This window comes from Perissodus microlepis, chromosome 7 (genome assembly GCF_051167445.1).
Source record: "Perissodus microlepis isolate ML-2025 ecotype Zambia chromosome 7, ASM5116744v1, whole genome shotgun sequence".
NCBI lineage: Eukaryota > Metazoa > Chordata > Actinopteri > Cichliformes > Cichlidae > Perissodus > Perissodus microlepis.
The window spans coordinates 10,147,301-10,167,489 of record NC_140467.1 but is presented as its reverse complement, the minus strand read 5'-3'; the positions used below and the strand labels follow the sequence as shown (position 1 = coordinate 10,167,489).

Here is a 20,189-nt window from a genome sequence, read left to right as displayed (position 1 = left end):
GATTTTTTTTTTTTTTTAACCAGCAGCACTCACAAGGGTGCAAGATGTTCAAAAGCCTGTGGTGTGATATTGAACTTTGTGTCTCTTTTTTTCCCCCTCTTGCAGTTGCACATCATTTTCTTATCATCCTAACACAAGTCTCCGTGAATATTAGGGAGATGTTAGTTGGGTCCTTTGGGAGAGGAACTATGCTTGTTTCTGCTTCTTTTCCAGGAAGAACTAGGAAAGAAGAACATACAGACAAAATATGAAAATTTAAGATGTCAATCATGAAGGGGACGTTTTTAACAATAATGTTCCTCACCTTTCGTAAGGCAGCAAAAGCAGGGCCAAACGTCGTGTGTGTGGTAGTGCGATCTTTAATCCATGTGGGAAGTTTAGAGAGCGTAGCAGGCCGGGAGTAACGCCTGTCACACAGCACAACGGAGGAATAGTCGCCCCGATGACGAATAGCCCTTCCTTTGAACAGAGGATATCACGCACAAGTTAATAAAACTGTATTTTGATATTGATATGTATTAATATGACTTCGTTATCTGTACCTATAGACTGATTGACAGCCTTCATGCAGAGGTTTTCTATTAGAGCTTGTCCTGGACTCCTCCCCTGACTGTGAGGCTGAAATAGAAAAAAAGATGAGATTTGATACTAAGCTGCATGTCGCCTTCCCTCTAATCTTCTATTTACAATGAAGTCACAGTAGAAGCTGCTGGTGAAGAGTCTCACCAGGTGTTTGTCCAGATATGACATCTTTTCTTGCAGCTCTGGGGATTTGATGTTTGGATAGGGCATTCCCACCATCACTACACACCTGTTATCAAAAGCACAAACCCACACCGATTAGTGTGATATACTTTAAACCAGGGGTTTCAAATTTAAGACCCAGTGGCCAAACTCCAATCTGGCTCACTGCACAGTTTTAGAAAATGTGAAGGAGGGCAAACATTTTATATTTTTAACTGTATTTTAATACATTTTCCTGCTTCTCTTGCTGATAAAGACCTCCCCCCATGGCCATTCAAACTACATTGAAGTAATTAAGTAATAGACAAACAATTAAATGACATAAAAGTTCTTGTTTTTTTCCACTATCAGCTAGAAATGTCTTTTTTTTTACAGTAAAAAAATAAAAAGTAAAATAGGAAATTTTTTCTGTGAACAGAAACTTCATGTTTTATAATTACAGCACAGTCTGGGTAATGGAAAGAATTCTGTCTTTTTCTTATATTAAGACATCTCAGCTAAAAGTGTAGTTCTTTTCACTGACTGAAAGGCCAGTTTCAATGGTCCAGCCCACTTGAGATCAAAATGGGCTGAATGTGGCCCATGATGTAAAATGACTGACTTTCCCAGCTTTAAAACGGTGTACAACTGCTTGTTCAGCGCCCTTCAATTACCTGCCCAAATCATCGGAGAAATTGATTCCCTCACTCATCTTTCCCCCAACCACAGAGAACAACAATGCTCCTGTGAGTCCACTGCAGTCTGCAGAACACCTCTAAAGTAAAAAAGACAATCATTGCTTGGCAGTGGTAAAACACAATCCTAATGATCATCAGTTTAGTTATGAGATCGGTTGTGTCAAGAGTGCAGTTTTACCTGGATACAACGGGAAAACTCATTTAGCACCTGCTCTACCTGGTTGGCCTTCTTTGGCTCCTGAAAGATCTGAGGAGGTGTGATTAGATAATTAAGAGACTATAGGACAAGATGTCTTTTGACTCTTTTTAGTGACTTGAGTATTTACTAAGTAGTTTCCAGTAATATATAAAGCTAATGTACCTTCTTCTTATTAGCCAATCGAGTAAGTGTACCGCTGGCCTCCCAGTGAGAAATTATCCTCTTTGAGTAGTCGTAAGAAGGGAAGAAGCACACCACGCCCCCGGAAACCACGTTGCAAATGTTGGAGAGAATGCGCCCGGTCTCATCCATCTGCAAACAAACAAATGTGCATCAGTCAAATGACACCACTGTAACCAATGAATAACAACGCAAACTTCATTCAGTATTCTGCATGTGTGAGTTACCATTCGAGGCGTGTCTCTGTTTTGGAAAGTGAACTCGAGCTCCTGACCAGATGGGCCACTGCACAACACGAGGGGAAGGATGTTCTCCGGAGGAATTACGTGACCTAGAGGGCAAAATTTCTGTTATTTATCATGTTAAATGCATTAATGCAAACTAATATTCTTATGTTATTTTCGTGCACTAATACACTTCAGTCAACCTATGCACAACCACTAAGGTTTGCATGTGTTGTGACTTAAGATCATGTTCAAATGTCACAAAATGAGTCACAGAGCACAAAACGTAACTTGTTATAGGTTGGGCTAAAGTTTGTGTACAGTGGATTAATTTCTGGTTTAGTTCATGAGATGTCTTGTATTTCCTCCTCTGCTTTGCCTGTAAACAATCATCCATCTAAACACATCAATTTTTGGGAGTCTTCAAAAATTACAAAGGCTATTTCTGTAGATCTTACCCTAAGTCTGTAACTGAACAATAATAATGTAACAATACAATATAAGTAAATAACATAACTATCGTGATGGGATAAGCAGGATTTGTGCCTGTCCAGGTAACTTCGGAGTAAATCCTGAGTTTTCAGTATCATGAAGGCAGTTCGCCACGTACTGCGGGACATCTCCATGATAACTTGTGCAGCAGATCTAACCAGCTCCAGAGCAGACCATGTTTGAGGTAAGAGATCAAAAATTATAATAAATAAATAAATCACTGCATGCTGATCAGCTATTTCTCTAGAAAAAGTCACTATTCCCTCAGACTTTTGTCCACAGGCAGTCAGAGGGTCTCAAGTATTTTCAAAGAATCTAAACATTTAGTTTATTTCCTAATGGACATAAATAATGATGATGAATAATAAATATATATTCTTAGACACAACTTTTTTGCTTGTTGGCTACAAACAATTTAAATTATTTCATTTTATTAAGCATTAATATATGAGCCTAAAACAGGGCACCTATTTCTACTTAAACTTTATTAATATAATAGATCTTTTCCAGGTTGCTGAACAAAGTGCTTAATATGTAAGCAGATTCACATTCCACTTTTCCTGTTATAGACAGTGACACCACTGATTTGTCTGCAGCAGCTGTGTCCCTTTCAGACTCTATTATATGTGAAACCTCTTTGTATTTTCCACATGGTATAGTTTTATGTTCTTTTGTAAAATTAGTCTCTCTGCTGTGATTGGCTATAAGCTGACACCACCTTCTTGTAAACATGCTCGTAGGTAGATTGGGAAAGCCTGGGTTAACGTATTGTGCTGACAACCACCTTCGTGTGACATCACCTGACTTCAGGAACTTATTCCTATAACAGTCTGGGTAACCTCACGGGAAAATTAGAACTCCATCTAAATGTCTGTCATCATTTTTGTCAAGCAGTCTAATTATTCCCTTTATCAAAATTTCCCACAAACAGAAATCTTGATAATCTCGTCACTTAGCGAGAGTGCATAATAAAAACACAAAAGGGGGAGCTCCACAAAGTACTGTTGTGTTATAAAATGGGCCACTCACCACAGGAAAACTCAGTGATGCGCTCCTCTCCCACCCCAGCAGAAAACAGAAGCTCTTGTTTGAAGTCTGAAACCTACATATAACATCCTTTAGAGTGGAAAGATAAAAGATACGCAGCAACAGCTCAGTTTATTTTTAGAGGATTTAACACAACTCACAGGCTGCATAGTTCCTCCTGCAATGATGACTGCTCTGCACTCCTTCAGCACCTGGGCAAAGTGGACTGCCGGATTCAACAGAAGGAACTTGACGCTGCTCTCCGACAAAGACCCTGTAAAATAAGCAAAGGGTGTACTTTACACTGTAATGCGTTGATGTCATAACTCTTCCTTATTTTGTGCTGTGTGTTTAAAACGGCACCTTGTTTGTGCACCACCACTCTGCCGTCAGTGTTGCTGTTAGTGAGTGCCATGAAGAAACCCTCAACCTGCATCATTGGAGATGCAGACAGGACTTTTTCCGCCTCTACGGACTCCTGCTGGTCAGCTGACGGAACTGCACACAAAACAAGAATACAAAATAAATTTCTAAGAACGCTAAAACCCCCCCAAAAAACAAAACAAAAAAAACCAATAACAATTTTGAGATGACATCACACCAACTGCAACGTCTGTGACGCTTGACTTTGAACTTTCCTTTTATTTTGATTTGTACACACCTAACCATAAGGTGTCATCACATATTATGACTTCATCCCACACAGTTATGACATTATTGCACTGACAAAATCTGTCCACAGACAGAGAGACATGCCTGCCAAGCTACTCAAAGGCCTCTTTGTGGCAGTTTTTGCTCCCCTATAACATATACTCAGAGTCATAAGGTTAAAAACAACACCAGTCGGGTATATTGGCTGGTAAAACTCACTAAAAGCAGAGAAATACTGTTCGGCCTGATGTTTTATGTTGGGCTGGATTCCAGTTTGTTTGCATGTTGGAATCAGAGACAAATTTTATTTATTTTTTTTTTTCCATTTAAAAATGTCTACCCGTGCAACTCAAGTGCAGTTTTACAAATCTTTATAATTTTTTAATGCACTGAATTAAAACAGTAATTATTTCTGTGCTTTAGAAACTGATTCACTGCAAAAGCTGAGAGTGCATCTGAATACTGTGAAACTTTCTGCTATCATCTACTTTAGCTCTTCTTCGTCTCAAGTGAGTCTGACCACCTTAAAGTAATCAGGTGACTTTATAAATGAGGAGTCCCCGGGGCAGACCCAGGACACGCTGGAGAGATTATATCTCTCGGCTGGCCTGGGAACGCCTTGGTGTTCCCCCGGACAAGCTGGAGGAGGTGGCTGGGGAGAGGGAGGTCTGGGCCTCTCTGCTTGGGCTGCTGCCCCCGCAACCCGGCCCCAGGTAAGCGGAAGAAGATGGATGGATGGATAGATGGACTTTATAAATCAGCCATAAACATTATAATTAAGAAACCACAACAAAATTCTGATTGTGATATACTCGATTCATTTCAGACTGGAGACAAATCCAGAGTGTGCTCCGCCTTTCTCCGCCAGCAGTTTGTTTTAGAAATTGATTCTCGTACTGAACTGTTGAAATAATTTGTAAAACTTAGTATAGAATACCTAAAAAGAGCTTTTACACAATCTGCCTTTCATCTAACAGCATCAAGGAATTGAACAAGCTCCTCAAAAGTCTGAAGACGTGATGATAAAAATTAGTGTTAAACAATCAGAATAATTATTTTTATAAAACTCTAATCTTTATATTATATTGTGATGGGTAGTATAACCCCTGAAGCAGGGACTATTTGTGTCTTTGTGATTTATATCGTTGTGGGGATCAGAGTGGTGCTGCTTGGTTATTAGACTATGTATCTATGCTTGAATATATCATCCATTGTGTATCTACTACATTGAATATTATTCCATGAATTTTTTTTATTTCACAGTTCTGTTCTCCTGCTGAGGGGCTACAAATCGAAATTAGGTCGTAGCTAAATATGGTAAAAATCATGTGAGATTAATTGCATTTGCTTTTATTGTCTCTTTTTACACTTTTCCGACACAACATCATGCAAAAAGTCAAGTGTAAAAAACTTTCAGAACATCTTAGATCTTCAAAAGTACTTTTGTGACTCATAAAAAACTATGTACAGTGAGGCGTTCTTTCAGTATATACACTATGCCTCCAATAATGATGCAATTCTCAGAAATATTATTTTGTCCTGAAAATTATTTAAATATTATTTTTGTGGGTAACAAAATACACAGCTGACCTGTTCCAGGGTTCTGGTTGCTCTGTAGGGTCTGAAGGTAGCGGTTTAAGCCTTCTGTGCGCCGGTTCTCCTTGTTGTTGCAGTGTGTGTGCAGAGTCACACCTGAGCCTGCGTACTTCTCCACAAAACCCCCCAGCTGCAGAGAGAAAACCAGGGTGGTAAAAATGTAATTTTACATAAGTGAACTCTCAGACGTTTACCGTCTTTGTATGTATGAGATAAATCACACTTACCTTCCTGCTGATCATGCTCTTCTCAAAGTATCTTTGGAACTACAGCAAGAATGACAATGAGAGCTTGTAGTTTCGATGAGGTGTGCAATTAAAATGATTGTGATTCCTAATAGAATTACCAACTACCTTAAACAAATTTATATTGTCAATCTGAGCCTTGAAGAGAAAGTTATTGATGGTGAGCATCTCTGTTCCTAGAAGAACAAAAAAAACATAGTTACAGATTTGTGCCTTGATATGTATGACTGCATGTTTACAGTTTGTGGTCAGAAGTTTACACTCATCATATTTAAATGTCATGGTAATTTAGGGCTTTTAATAATTTATTAGAAGTCATTCACTCGTTATAGATATATATAGAAATAAGATAGAAATAAGAAAAAAGCTGTGTAAAGATGCCCCTGAGACAATCCAGCACATAATAGGGTGTAAGATGCTAGCAAGCAGGGCGTACATGGAACGCCATAACCAAGTGGGTGGCATAGTATACAGAAACACCTGTGCCAAATACGGCCTGGAAGTCCCGAGGTAGGATGGTAGAGAATGACCGAGCTAAGATCCTGTGGGACTTCCAAATACAGACGGACAAAATGGTGGTGGCTAACCAACTGGACATAGTGGTGGTAGACAAACAGAAGAAGATGTCCGTAGTGATAGATGTAGCGGCTCCCAATGACAGCAACATCAGAAAGATGGATCACGAGAAGCTTAAGAAATACCAAGGGCTCAGAGAAGAGCTGGAGAAAATGTGGAAGGTGAAGGTAACAGTGGTCCAGAAGAGCGCAGTTCTAGGAACAGCTAAGATACTGTGCAAGACCTTTGGTTAAATGTTAAATGTTCCATAGCAAGTTGCATCTTCACCAGTTGATTTGGTAGCAATCAACAAGCTTCTGGTATAACTCTGGTTGAATATTTGACGACGACTCTTGGCAGAATTGGTACAGTTCATTTAAATTGGTTGGTTTCCTGTTAATATACAGACACAGACCTGCTGGCAGTAAATCAATGATAATCACTAACAAGAAGTTTATAGACTTTAGCTTTGTTAAATTAAAAGAAACCATAGAACCTTCACCACTACTTATTAAAAGTTTTAAGTGATTATACAGTATGTACACATTTGAGTATGCATGTATAATTTTTGGCCCTGTGTTCCTTAGAGAAATTCCAAAATAAATTCAAACTTGCACAACTAATTCATTTTTTAAAGACACTAAAGATGCATGCTATACAATCACTCCATCTTGGAAAAAGGAAAGCTCAAAGAAATCATTAAAAGCCTCACATTACCTTGATATTCATGACCATGATGAGTGCATGCAAACTTTAGACCATAACTTTATGTGTTTATCATTGACTGACCTGGTTGTGTAGTCTGGCTCTGTGGACTCTGCCCCACCTTACCTGGAAGAACAAATAGGAACAAATAGGAACAAATATCAAAATGAGGTGCATTGCAAAATTTGATTTTACTGTCCAGCTATTACCCTCGCTAAGCTTGTTGCAGACACTCACCTCCCAGCACCCGAACAAGTCCCTCAATCACAAACAGGATCTGCTTAATGTACATCAGGTTCTTTGCCTTCAGTCTGCTCCTGGCATTTAAGAAACAAAAATATCAATACAAGGAAGATGAGACTGCGATCAATTTCCGAATAAGCGAATTTTCTAAGACTCACTTATAGCGGTCAGCATACTGGCTGAGCTGGGAGTGAGCACGACAAAGCTGCAGAAAATTGAAACATTAGAACATCACAAGGAAGAATCGTCTCAGAAATCTGTATTTTGTGCATGTTATAGAATAATGTGTTCACCTGTGCTCCACTGAGCTCTGCACTGTGTATACAGGAGAGAGTGTCACTAAGGTTATGAGCTTCATCTATGATCAACACCTGTAAAAGATACCCCAACAACTTTTTTTTATATCCCTTTATCACTCAGTCATTTGGTCATATTTGTATCCATTATTTTCAGATAATACAATTGAAAAGAGAAAAAATATATTTCTTAATACTGCCAAGATATTTTAAACACTTATTTTTCTATATTTTTAAGAGAGGAAGAAGAATACCAGACATATAATTGTACCTGTCCCTTTAGCTGGACACCTGCTGCTCGTCTTGTAGCTTCATGAAGCACCATTTGATAAGGTAACACAACCAGCTACACCAACATAAACAAACCACAAAGACATTAAATGAAAACCAGATCTTGTGGGAGAAATACAGTAACCAAGTAGCTCTTGTTGACAAATCGACTGGCGACTCAGTTACCTGTGCAGAGGGAATAGCGAGACGTGTAGAGTAATAAGGACATGAGTGTGTTTCTCTGCCCAGCTTCAAAAGCTGCTCTATGTCAAGAACAGCCCCCAGAACTACATCTCGCATCTGCTGCAGTGCTGAAGCCTTATAATAGGGACACACGCTCTTTGCTGGGCCTCGCTTACGTTTTACACCCTCTTCGTGATGATGCTTCTCTACAAAATGGAAGGAGAGATGAAAGAGGCTTTCTCGAGAAAAATCAATAAAGCCTGAGGTTAAAATAATTTCAGGAAGAAGAGCAATTCTTCCACAAAATGCCTCTCACCGTGCTTGTTTTTCTGCATCTCAATGCAGCGGTCATTTATGCGCTGGATGCTGCCCAGCCGCCGCACTTCTTCATTGATGCACAGATTCTGCAGAATGTTATAACAGGACAATGTCAGATGTCAGTGTCAAGAGTCACAGTTTTATTGATTGAATAAATGTAATAGTTTGTGTGCAATCCCAAGTAAAGTCTCAAGTATAGCGTCTTTGAATACTGTGTATTTCATAAAGGAAATACCCTCCTTCTACATAGACACAAACTAGATTGTTCAATGTGCTATAGAAAAGAACATAACACCATTTATCTTGCATTTGTTTCTCCATTTTTTCTATCATGTAGAGGATTTAACAGGCCAATCTTCCCAGCGCTGGCTGTTGTTAGGTGCTACTTGATAATTCTGTCAGAATCTAAAAGGACTCTTTCAGAATTAGACTGTTTCATAACTGTTCCCCATCATATCCTGTTCTGCAAATGTCTTCTTGGCTTTATTATCCTCTGAAAATCAAGATCAGGTTTTTTCCTACATTTGAAAAAGCCTCTAACAGGCTGATTACACACATAAGAGTCTGCATACGTCAAAGGCAATGAACCTTTGTTAACTTATTTGTTATTTCTGACCATTTGATAAACGAAATATAGTTATTACACCTGTATAATAAAACCTAGTTAACAAAGCACGTTGGTGAGATTCTTTTAGCTATGCTTAAAACCTCTTTGGGTGGGAGCAGTAAAAATTTGTCTATGAAGGAAAAACTGCCAGTAGGTAAACAAACAGAAAGACTTGGTGGCGTGCTTTATGAACAATCTGTACTTTTACTGACAAAAAAAAATAATAGAGGCAAATTATACCAGTCAGTTACTTTGAGGAATTAAAGGAAATTGCCAGAAATCTCTCAAGTACTCAAGCTGACAAAAGAGGCACCATGGAGAAACAGTCAAAAGCAACTTCAAGAAAAAAGTATAATCACATCTGTTGAATGAATAAGTGAACAGGATGAAGAGATCCATGCAAAAATTTACCAGCTCATGTTCATATATTGTTTGCGTTACTTTAATAAGATAAGATGTTTATGTACTCAACCAATTATGACATTTGTGTGTTTCTGTGTGTGTGTACCAATGACTGTATAAACATTTTTTTTCTACAGTAGAAAAGATTTTTATTTTTTTCCAGTCACTGCTGGGTACATACCTGCCGTGAACCCAGTGTGACCACGCTGATGTCCTTGCTAAAGGGGCTCTTTTGTACCTCATGGACAAACTGGGCCAACTGGGAATGAGTGCGGCTGCAGTAGTAAATCTACAGATATGCATATGAACACAGTTCCACATCAGGGGAATGTCCGATGCTCATAATTATAATAATGTTCTTGTTATAAATATATCAATCCATCCAACCCATTTAACTCTTACAGCTACAATGTGAAATTTCATACCTTAGTAACATGTTCTTCAACCAGTTCATTATCCTCATCTTTTTCAGCTCCAAAGAATCTGAGGATGCAAGGAAAGAAATCCTTTGTCAATTTCAGACTCTCATTTGGATTATTTATTAATTTTACCCATTAATTCATGTCCTCACTTAGTTTATTAATATATAACTAAAGCTAAACTCAAACTAACAATAACTGATGTATGATACACTAAAAAAAAATAATTTAAAATTGTACCATGTTGTATTTGAACTAGCAACCTTTAGCATACTAAGAGAGGACTGGTGCTCCATTCAAAATCAATGGGACTGTATTATCAGAGAAAAGTTTAATATTTCAGGAACAAAATTTTGAAAATCTAAATAGAAGCACGCAATGCACAGCTGAGCTGCTCGTTTTGGCATATGAACACTCTGTCTATGACACATGGTGCGAGACTAGTTAGCAGGCAAAGAAGAAGAAAAATAGCCAATGACAATAACATGTACTAGGACTGCTGCTTTGCAACAGTCGCGCCAACGAACAAGCAAATCCACTCTGGAAACTAACAAAGACTAAACTAAACTGTAACCAAAAACTCAAGACGAATTCAAACTAATTAGAAAATATGAAACTATAGCAATCAGTCTTCCTCACCTGCTCTTAATCTTTGACTCATCATCGCTCTCATATTCTGCAATGATCAGCTCCTCGTCTTCTTGATCTCCTGTTGCCTCGACCTGCTCCTCTTTACTGAGCTGAAGCAGCTTGAATGCCTCATCTTCTTCATAGCTCTATGAACAGACGAAACCATTTCATTCACTTGTATTAAATGACTTGGAATAATTTTAATATCCAAGTAAAGTTCCATTAAATGCTCATGTGCATGATGGCTCACCTTTCGCTTAACCGCATACTTTAGCTGGACATTGTTTCGGATCATTTCTAACCGTTCTTCTCTCTTCTTCCTCTTCAATTCTTCCTCCTGACACCAAACCAATCAACAATAAGCAAATGTTCAGACTTCACATACACTTCACATCCAAGTTTTCCTCACCTTCAACTTTGACACTAAATCACGTTCTGCTTTTTTTTGTACAAAGTCAGTGATCCAGTCCAGCTCTGCTGAGGAACTGACTGCAGAGGACTGAGCAGCATTAGTGGAAAGAGCTGCTTCTCCTTCCTGCAACAGAGCAGCTGCCTCCTGCCTCTTTCTCTCCTCATAATCTGTGAGCCAGCTCAGTGCTCCACATATCAGACTCAGTGACTTGCCCTAGATTGACATAAATAGACAAAAACACTTATTAATGAAGTCCAACAGCTTCTGCACAGATATGCTTTTCCCCATGCATTAGTACACACCGTTCCAGTGGGACTTTCAAAGATGCCAACTTTGCCTTTGTCAAGTGCACTGTACAGGGCTTGCATGAACTCCTCCTGGATGTTATAGGGCTGGTAGGGAAATGGAAACTGTGCCCTACTATTTTCCATGCTCCTAAACTTTCCTGGAAGGAAACACAAAAGTAAAGGTTAGTTTCAACATTTCATTTCTGATATGGAACTTTGACTTGCCTCTACAAACAACCGATTAAAGCACCTTTTCAATCGACGACGAATTCCTTTTTCGGCTGGGCTCATTTTACTACAATAACTAAATCTTCATTAACTAAAGACCTTACCTGTTCACCAATACGTTGCGTCAAGCAGCTAACATTTAAAACAGACAGCTTTTCAGCTATCTTTAAAGTGAAGCGTTCTGCTAGCTAGCAATCTTTCTCCTTACAATCGTATCTTTTAGCGAACGTCAATCAAAATCTGAGAAAATAGTACTGCCGTTTCTTACCGTGTATATCATGTAAAATAATGTCTGTTTTTACTTGTCAATTCCCGGCTATTCAACAACCGCGCCAAAAAACAGAAGTGGTCACAGAGTCTGGCCAATAGGAAACGAGCTACGAGAAGGAGTGCATGTTTTAATGTACAGAAACGTTTGTGCGGACGGGGTTGTGTGTATTTATCCACGATTTTGTCATTTACCCGTAACACTGTTTGATGACAAAGAATGTCAGATCTAGCCTTGATATTAGCAATTTGAGTACTGCCCTAAAATATTCGTAAAATAAGCATGAGTGTTGCTCGTTGGATTTGCTGCCGCCTTCCAGGTAGATCCTTGAAACTATATTTAACGTCACCTACTCTGGTCCCTCCCCCCCGGTACCTCCTAGACTGTCTGGAAAGTTCTCTGCCCTTCTTTAAGCGTCTGTGAGATGCCAGATTGCAGGATAACGTGGACTGAAGGCAACATTGCGTAAACCTCGTATTATAAGCTGATAGCAGCGTGACTGGTGAACTATAGCAAAGGACCTCTGTTGCTAGTTGGAAGTTGCGCTGTATTCTCGAGGAAGTTAAGACAGCTAGTAAACGTTGATCAGGTTGTTGCTTGCAGCACTTGATCTGAGGAGTAGTAGGGGCTTTAGCCACCGTCACTATTAGCCAGTGTTAGTTTGGATTGTTGTGCAAGGCAGAGAAGGGACAGATCAGCTTCATGACGATGACTGCAGAGGAACAAACAAGTGAAGTACAACATACAATCCCCCTGGAAGGAGAGGACATCACACCAAAGAAAGATGGGGGTGTTTTAAAGGTAAAAAATGGTGCTTGATTTGGTACTCAGCACCTAGCTAGCTGAGTGGTTAGCTGACAGCTTGTTTACTGTTCGGCTAGGTTAACATTAGCTATCGATAGCTATGCTGTCGCATACACTGATTTAAAAAAAAAAAATACAACGAAAGCTAACTTTAATGCTAGGAACACCTTATAATGGTATGTAGCGTCACAGTTATGAGAACTAACTCAGTACCAGAATGTCAGAAACAAGACTAGCTGTCAATGAAACGGTCTGCATTTCTAGAAGGATCTGGAGCCTTGAAGAAACAACTGTCATTTTATTGATGGACATATTCTATATTTCATCCCACAATGAAACACATACTGAGGGCTTTAAATATATAGGCCTTCATTCAGAATAAACAAGTTTGCAATTTAGTCGTTCACTAAGCGAAGTGCGTGGTGCGTGTGCAAGGCAGCGATCACAAGCATGTTCAAGAAATTGCTTTCTGATGTTCTTTGATAAATTCTCGTCTTACCTTTTTCTCCAGGTGATCAAAAGGGAAGGTACAGGCACAGAACTGCCTATGTCCGGCGACAAAGTGTTTGTACATTATGTGGGCACACTTCTGGACGGGACTCATTTTGACTCCAGTAGAGACAGAGGAGAGAAGTTTTCCTTTGAGTTGGGCAAAGGTTAGTTTCATATTTGTTATAGTTGCACAACCAGTGCAGGATTTTCTCTACGTTTTAAAAAATGACCTTTTACTAAAGGAAATGAACCAGAATGCATTTAAGGTAACACATAACCACAAAACCAAAAAAGGGAGGGGCAGCTTGAGACAAGAAAAGCCTTAAAGTGTGAGTTTTAATCTACTTTTCCCCCCATAGGACAAGTAATAAAGGCTTGGGACATCGGTGTAGCCACAATGAAAATTGGGGAGTTGTGCCAGCTCATCTGTAAGCCAGAGTATGCCTATGGCTCTGCAGGCAGCCCACCCAAGATACCACCCAGTGCCACTCTTGTTTTTGAGGTAAGGATGCCAGTTTTCATTGTCCATTAAGTACTTTTAACTGTGTAGTTTGAGATACTGTATATCTGGGCTCCCATGATAGGATAGAAATTGAGAAGTGGCTTCAATTCAGCGAGTACAAAATACTTTACAATCTTTTTGCTTCCACGTTTATAAATTACCTTTACAGTTCATGTTACACATTGCAAAGCAGTGAGGTCAGGCTCGCTGCATTGAAGCCTTGGAAATGTGTAGTAGAGCCAGCTTTATTTCAGTCAGTCTGTCTCAGTTGTCTTTGCAGTGGATTTCAGCTGTGGATCATAAAATCCTTAAATTTAGCATTTAGGATAACTTAAATATTTTTTCTGATAATGCTTATCTCTTTAAGTGGTATCTCTGTGGCCAGCCTTGCAAAAAAGCAAATCATGATAAGCAGTTTCACAATTTGAATCTCCACTGTGCTTATAGTTGTTGCTTCTGATGGTGTTAAAAATTGTTATACAGCCTTCTGTTTTTATTGTTTTGTATAAAACCAATTGTTGCCTTTTCATACATTTAGAATAACTGTTGTAACCTTTTGTTTAAAGACTACAGTAAAAGAAAAGGAAAAAAATACAAACCTGAATGACTGCCCCCCCACCCCCACCCCCTGCCCCCAAAAGAACTAATCTTTTGAGGAAGAAAATTGGGAACTTTGGAAATTATATTGGATGGAAGTTGTTGTTTTTTAATGAAAAGATATACATTTTTTGTCACATGTCTACACGCTTATAGGTGGAGCTGTTTGAATTTAGAGGGGAAGACATAACTGAAGAAGAGGATGGAGGAATCATCCGACGCATTATCACTAAAGGAGAGGGATATTCTAAACCTAATGAAGGAGCAGCTGTTGAAGGTAATGCATCCAGAAATGTGTTTGATACAATTCATTTCATGTTTTATATTTCCATCCTTGGAAAGTAGAGTCCCTGCTTAAATGTGTTTTAAGTAAGAGCGTATTGAGGATAATAATCTTTTCAAACTAAGGGATCCCACAGGGAAAATGAAACGGCATTAAAAGAAACAGCGTTGCCTTTGGTTATGGTCTTATATGTCCCTTATTATGTTTTAACAAACCCACTGAATAATAATTCAGTAACCGATTGGTTTTGTCACCAAGAGTGGACTTGCAGACATAACGAAGAAACTACTTTCTGCTGCGCCCTTGTCACAAGGGGTCGCTAGAGCAAGTAGCTTTGCATGTTGGATTTGTGAGTTTTACACTTCTAGGCGCAACCACGGAAGGATTTGTGACTCCAGCTGGAGTTAAACGAGCAGCATTTTACTTGCCAAGTCAGTGTCTAAACCAGCGGTCCCCAACCCCCGGGCCTCGGACCGGTACCGGTCCGTGAGTCGTTTGGTACCGGGCCGCGAGAGTTGAGGCTCTGGTGTGAAATGTATGGTTTTCAGGGTTTTTATCGGTTTTCAGCGTTATTTTGTTATCGTTTTTATCGTTAACTCGGTTTTCCTGGGTCTTTTCACGTGTGTTAACACCTTAAAGGCCTGGTCCGTGAAAATATTGTCGGGCATAAACCGGTCCGTGGCGCAAAAAAGGTTGGGGACCGCTGGTCTAAACCACTACAATATAGAGCTATTCAAAGGTAAACCCGCAGATATCCAATTTCAGTAATGGTCCAGGTGATGTATTGGGCTTGATTAAAACCTCGATTATACTTTCCAAGTCTGCGAGCCTGAGTGGCGTTCACTTTTGTTTTGTTCCCCCCCCTTTGGACCAACTGTGTTACAATGCTGTGGTTGCTGCCATTCCACAACTCTCTATGAATGGTACTTATGGCCATTAATCAATGGTCTTTGAGCAATGGTCATGACAATTTGCATATTAATGATCAAGGAGCCCATTGTTCACTCAGTGGGCTAGTTTCAATCATTGTGCAAAGGTACTGTTTATAAGCGTGGTTAAACCTGCAATCAGCTGAGACTGAAGAGGTCACATGGATGAGTGACGAAATGTTTCTCCAACTGAAACCGCTACGTCTAGATGAACAAAATCAACTTTTTGGGAGTTCGGGGAGAATTTACATTTCAGCCCACCGAATATGCACACAAGTATAACAGGAATGTCTACTCGGGTCTCCAGCTCATCAGTGTGACTGTAAATGCTCAAAGATGGCTGTAAGACAGTTTTGGTTTCCTTAAGAAACTGAGTCTGTAATCATACAAGTAACATTACATGGAATTCTTAAAGTTCCTAAAAATGAGACCGAATGATGGAAAAGAACTTCACTGACACTTTAGAAATGGCTGACTTTGTAATGTGGCAGTCTGCCAAGAAATCAAGACTGAGTGGGACATGAACTAACCTGAACATTTTCTGTCTTCTTCAGTAACCGTGATAGGGACCTGCGATGACAGTGTATTTGACGAGAGGGAATTAAAGTTTGAAATTGGAGATGGCGAGAGTTTCGGTTTGCCAGCTGGAGTCGAGAAGGCTATCATGGCTATGGAACAGGGAGAGGAGGCGGTCTTCACAATTAAACCTAAGTATGTTCACATGTGCAAATTCTTACCACTAATTTCATAGTGGTGACATTTTATGTTCATATGAAGTCAGTCCAATTTTAGACTCTTGAATTGCTTTTTCTGCAGCTCTCAAGCATCTCTTTACAGAATATTTCCACAGTTTAAAGATGCTGCTGTAATAGTAAATAAACATTAATTCCTGCAGGAATTAGCTACATGAATTTTTAACTGGATAGTTGTGCAGTCTTTGGTTTTAAGCTAAGTGACAGCATGAGTAATGACCAATATAATCAACTATAACGGTTAAGCTTTGCAATGTGATTAAACAGGAAAATAGCTGCAGAATTATGTTTTTTTGCAGTATCCAATACCTTGAACTGAAATGGTTTTTAAGTTGCACACCAGCAGTGATTTTTGTGCCCATTACTCATGACTAATGATAATGATATGTTTGTCTGATTTGTTAGATATGGTTTCGGGAATGCAGGAAACGCAAAGTTTAACATTCCTGGTGGAGCGATATTGCAGTACAAGATTAAACTAACAGCCTTTGAGAAGGTAAGGTGGGAGTGTGTGGCAAACACAGCAGCACTTTAGATGCTCATTTACAATATTTTCATCTAAAAAGGAAAATGTGTTCTTTCTATTTTAGGCTAAGGAATCATGGGAAATGAACACATCAGAAAAGCTGGAGCAGAGCAGCATTGTCAAAGAGAAGGGAACACAGTATTTTAAGGTTTGCTTTGTTTTGTTTTTTTGTTTTAAATTTAAGAAGTGATCCTGTCTTGGATTTCAAGATGTTTTGTGATGCAATGGTTTATATGCTTCAGGAGGGAAAATATAAGCATGCATCAGTGCAGTACAAAAGGATTGTGTCATGGCTGGAACATGAATCTGGTTTGTCAGAAGAGGACGATAAGAAGGCGAAAGCACTGCAGCTCGCTGCACACCTGAATTTGGCCATGTGCTTCCTTAAACTACAGGAGCCAAACAAAGCCCTGGAGCACTGTGACAAGGTATCTGGTACCTGTTCTTTGTCTTAAAGCAGCACGTGTGTGTGATCAGTGGTTTGTCTTGGTTTTTGCTTAAATACTGAAAACATTTAATTATATTTATGTAATTATATTTAATTATGTTATAGTCGATGGAGTTGGATGCATCCAATGAAAAGGCGTTATTCCGAAGGGGAGAGGCACTGTTTGGAATGAATGAGTTTGAGAAGGCGAGAGATGATTTCCAAAAAGTGGTTCAGCTGTATCCTGCCAACAAGGCTGCCAAGAACCAGGTATAACACAGTGTGCCTTTGATGTGTAATTCAAGCAGCTTTCAACATTGAAATTTAATCAATCTAAGATAATATTTAATTTAAAAAAAATTCTGTCTCTCTCTGTTATGGCAGTTACAATTCAGTTTGGTTAATATGTCTAATTTTATTGTACTACCATCCAAAATGAGACAGGTGAATGTTTAATTGAGTTTAATTTATTTTCATGGCGTAAACGAAAGTTTATACTGGATTCATTTAGTAACAAACCAGGATGGGTGAACAAATATGACTGTGCTTCTGGGATTGAAAACGCTGTTCTTTTAGGTCACTGGTCATAAAACAACTGTTCTGCATATCCAGACTTTCGGTTGTTGTTGTACCCATAACATATCTGGAAATACAGCAGGGTGACGTCTGCTTTATGTTCTTCCAGGTGCTACTTTGTCAGAAACGTATAAAGGAGCAGCACGAGAAGGACAAACGCATCTATGCCAACATGTTCCAGAAATTTGCAGAGAGGGATTCAAAGGTGATGGATCTGTTTACTAAAACAGCCACAAGAGGGTGTGATAAGCACGATTTTTAGGTTTGGCAAAAAGTGAAGGTGTGCTGAACTGGTTTGTGTCTCGTGAACAGAAAGAAGCAGAGAAGGGGAAGAGTGAGAGCGTGGAGAATGGAGAAGATGCGATGGAGGTTGAAAACGGAGAAAAGGAAGCTGGGGGTGAAGCAAAAGCGTAGATGAAGACGCAGCTTTTTTTTTTTTTTTCCTTTCCTATTCTCTCCTGTGGTTCATCTGTACTTCAGACTTTTGTAACTCTGGCCATTTGTGTTTAAGGTGTGATTGTTTGTGTGTGAGAATGAGTATGTCATCGACAGCACTGACCTTGGGCACGTCCTCGCTGGCTTTCTTCTTGTTGGGCTTTTTGCTGTGGCAGCTAGCCGACTGTGGGGTGAGGTGTCGTCAGGCACCGTGGGACGTGGATTTAAATGAATTGTATGCTACAGTCCTACCCCCCCCCCCCCCCCCCCCCAACCCCTCCCCCTCAACTCTGAACTGTGCATGTGGTTTCAAAAGAATTTGGGAAGTGTGGGGGGGAATTGCATCCAAAATGTTAAGTGCTGAATTTCAGAACCTTCACCCGTCAAGGGCTAGACCATCCCCCACCTTGCACTACCTTCTGTATGACCCACCCTATGTTTTTTGCTGTCCATCCGAGCCTCCTCACGGGCCTACTGATCAATTCCTGGAGTTGTGATGGCTATGTGCATAGATCCACTGTGTTTTAAATGTTAGTGCCTATGTCCCAAAGTATGTATGTAGCAGCACTGTGGATAGGTGGAGTAATAAGATGTTGGTGTGAAATAGCTGTCAGACTTGGAGCTTTTCTCTCAGTTTAAAATGGAGTTCACTTTTAACCCCTAGGGTACAGGACTGTTCACCTTCTGCTTTGGAAATGATTTTTTGTACTTTTTATTTCCTAGTGTTGTGCTTGTGATTTCTGTATTGTTCTCAAAACTACAAATACAACAGTTTACTTAACTGGAATATGTGCATTTTTAAAGCAGCTACAGTAGAAAGTACCTGAATTAGCTTCTCCTGGACGCCCTCGAGTATTAAGCAGTTAAGTCTTAATTTACTGTAAAAAAGTACTTGTATGAAAGTGTACATATTTGGCTTGTCAGATTCAGGTTTAGACTGTACACGAGAGGATTAAATTTGCTTTTGCAGTTTTTGCAGAGATCACCTTGGTGGAGAAACGTGCATCAAGGTGGTGAAAATCCAAATGAGAGGCCCGGTTTTTTTAAAAACATGGCTGTGGGTTGTATGTACAGCTCATCTTTGTTGGGGGGAAAAGTCACTGCTTGTTCTGTCCTGACAGAAGGATTTAATAAACAAATGGATACAACTCAGCTGCGTGTGATATTTTTGACTTGTACATGCATTTCCTCCCACTTTTCGTTGGTCACGTGAGGAACTTGAGAACCTGTGATGTATCCATCGACACAAAGTGTGCAAAATAAAGAATCTGCTGACGGTGTCACACGAGGAGGGCAACTCCTCAGCTGGACTTGTGCTCTATGATGAGGAATTTGTTTATACGTTAAGCAAAATTAAATTGACCTGATTTTAAATGTTTAAAGGTTGTACGAGTTGATGATAGCCATTTAACCTGTAATAAGTTTGATTTGTAATATTTGCATTGCAAGTTAACTGAATTTGGTGTTTGCACTGTCTGTCACATAAAGTAAGCTACTGCAAAAAGATGTGATGGGGTGGGACGGTAAATGCATTTTTTTTTTTATTATTATTGTTTCATATTGTGCTTTAATGAAATGAAACATAAGGTTAACTAAGCTGTTTACTCTCCATCTTTATGGGAGGAATATTAAAATATCTGTGCAAAAAATACCAGCACTGTGTTGTGTGTATTTTGAAAATTAAAACTACCGAGCTTGCACCTGTGACAGTCAGGAGGCCTTGTCTTGAGGAGGAAGAGGTGTTTATCTGATCCTCAAGCTTCTCTCACTCAGCTTACAGATGTGCTTTCTCTCCCTCTGGGGTAGTTATGACCCAGTACTGCTTATTCTCCACAGAAGTCAAAAGTATTTAAAAAAAAAAAAAATTTCTTTACAGTGTTTAACTTTTTACAGACATTTCTTCTGAGAAGATCTTCTTTTAGTGACTCAGCATTTTAAAGGCAGACAGGTGTGGGGATCGCGCTTACCTGGGAGGGTCTGCTTTCTTTTGTGTTCCCTATGCCATGAGC

General features: G+C 39.5%; 2 protein-coding genes across 3 annotated transcripts; one reads left to right on the top strand and one right to left on the bottom strand.

The window, feature by feature from the left end:
• Positions 1-74: 74 nt before the first annotated feature.
• On the bottom strand, positions 75-12,129 carry ddx11 (DEAD/H (Asp-Glu-Ala-Asp/His) box helicase 11). Of its 2 annotated transcripts, none has more exons than XM_084933325.1 (28): positions 11,858-12,129; positions 11,377-11,519; positions 11,072-11,287; positions 10,913-10,999; positions 10,672-10,808; positions 10,039-10,096; positions 9,795-9,902; positions 8,603-8,690; positions 8,290-8,492; positions 8,105-8,179; positions 7,831-7,908; positions 7,696-7,742; positions 7,532-7,611; positions 7,379-7,420; positions 6,143-6,210; positions 6,017-6,055; positions 5,784-5,919; positions 3,906-4,040; positions 3,704-3,816; positions 3,546-3,618; positions 2,028-2,131; positions 1,783-1,932; positions 1,600-1,668; positions 1,398-1,498; positions 727-811; positions 543-618; positions 305-459; positions 75-219 (listed from the first exon to the last, which is right to left on the bottom strand). In XM_084933325.1, the coding sequence occupies exons 2-28, from the start codon at positions 11,503-11,505 to the stop codon at positions 187-189; spliced, it is 2,685 nt and encodes an 894-aa protein (XP_084789451.1). In that variant the 5' UTR covers positions 11,506-11,519; positions 11,858-12,129; the 3' UTR covers positions 75-186. The 2 variants fall into 2 exon arrangements, with proteins under 2 accessions (XP_084789451.1, XP_084789452.1); XM_084933326.1 differs by lacking the exon at positions 11,858-12,129 and adding an exon at positions 11,612-11,851.
• Positions 12,130-12,245: 116 nt separating this feature from the next.
• fkbp4 (FKBP prolyl isomerase 4) lies at positions 12,246-19,332 on the top strand. Its single transcript, XM_084933331.1, has 11 exons — positions 12,246-12,658; positions 13,173-13,317; positions 13,513-13,655; positions 14,409-14,529; positions 16,019-16,175; positions 16,622-16,712; positions 16,807-16,890; positions 16,985-17,170; positions 17,296-17,439; positions 17,855-17,950; positions 18,058-19,332. Exons 1-11 carry the CDS (start codon positions 12,560-12,562, stop codon positions 18,157-18,159), a joined length of 1,368 nt encoding a protein of 455 aa, XP_084789457.1. The 5' UTR covers positions 12,246-12,559; the 3' UTR covers positions 18,160-19,332.
• The last annotated feature ends 857 nt before the right edge of the window (positions 19,333-20,189 follow it).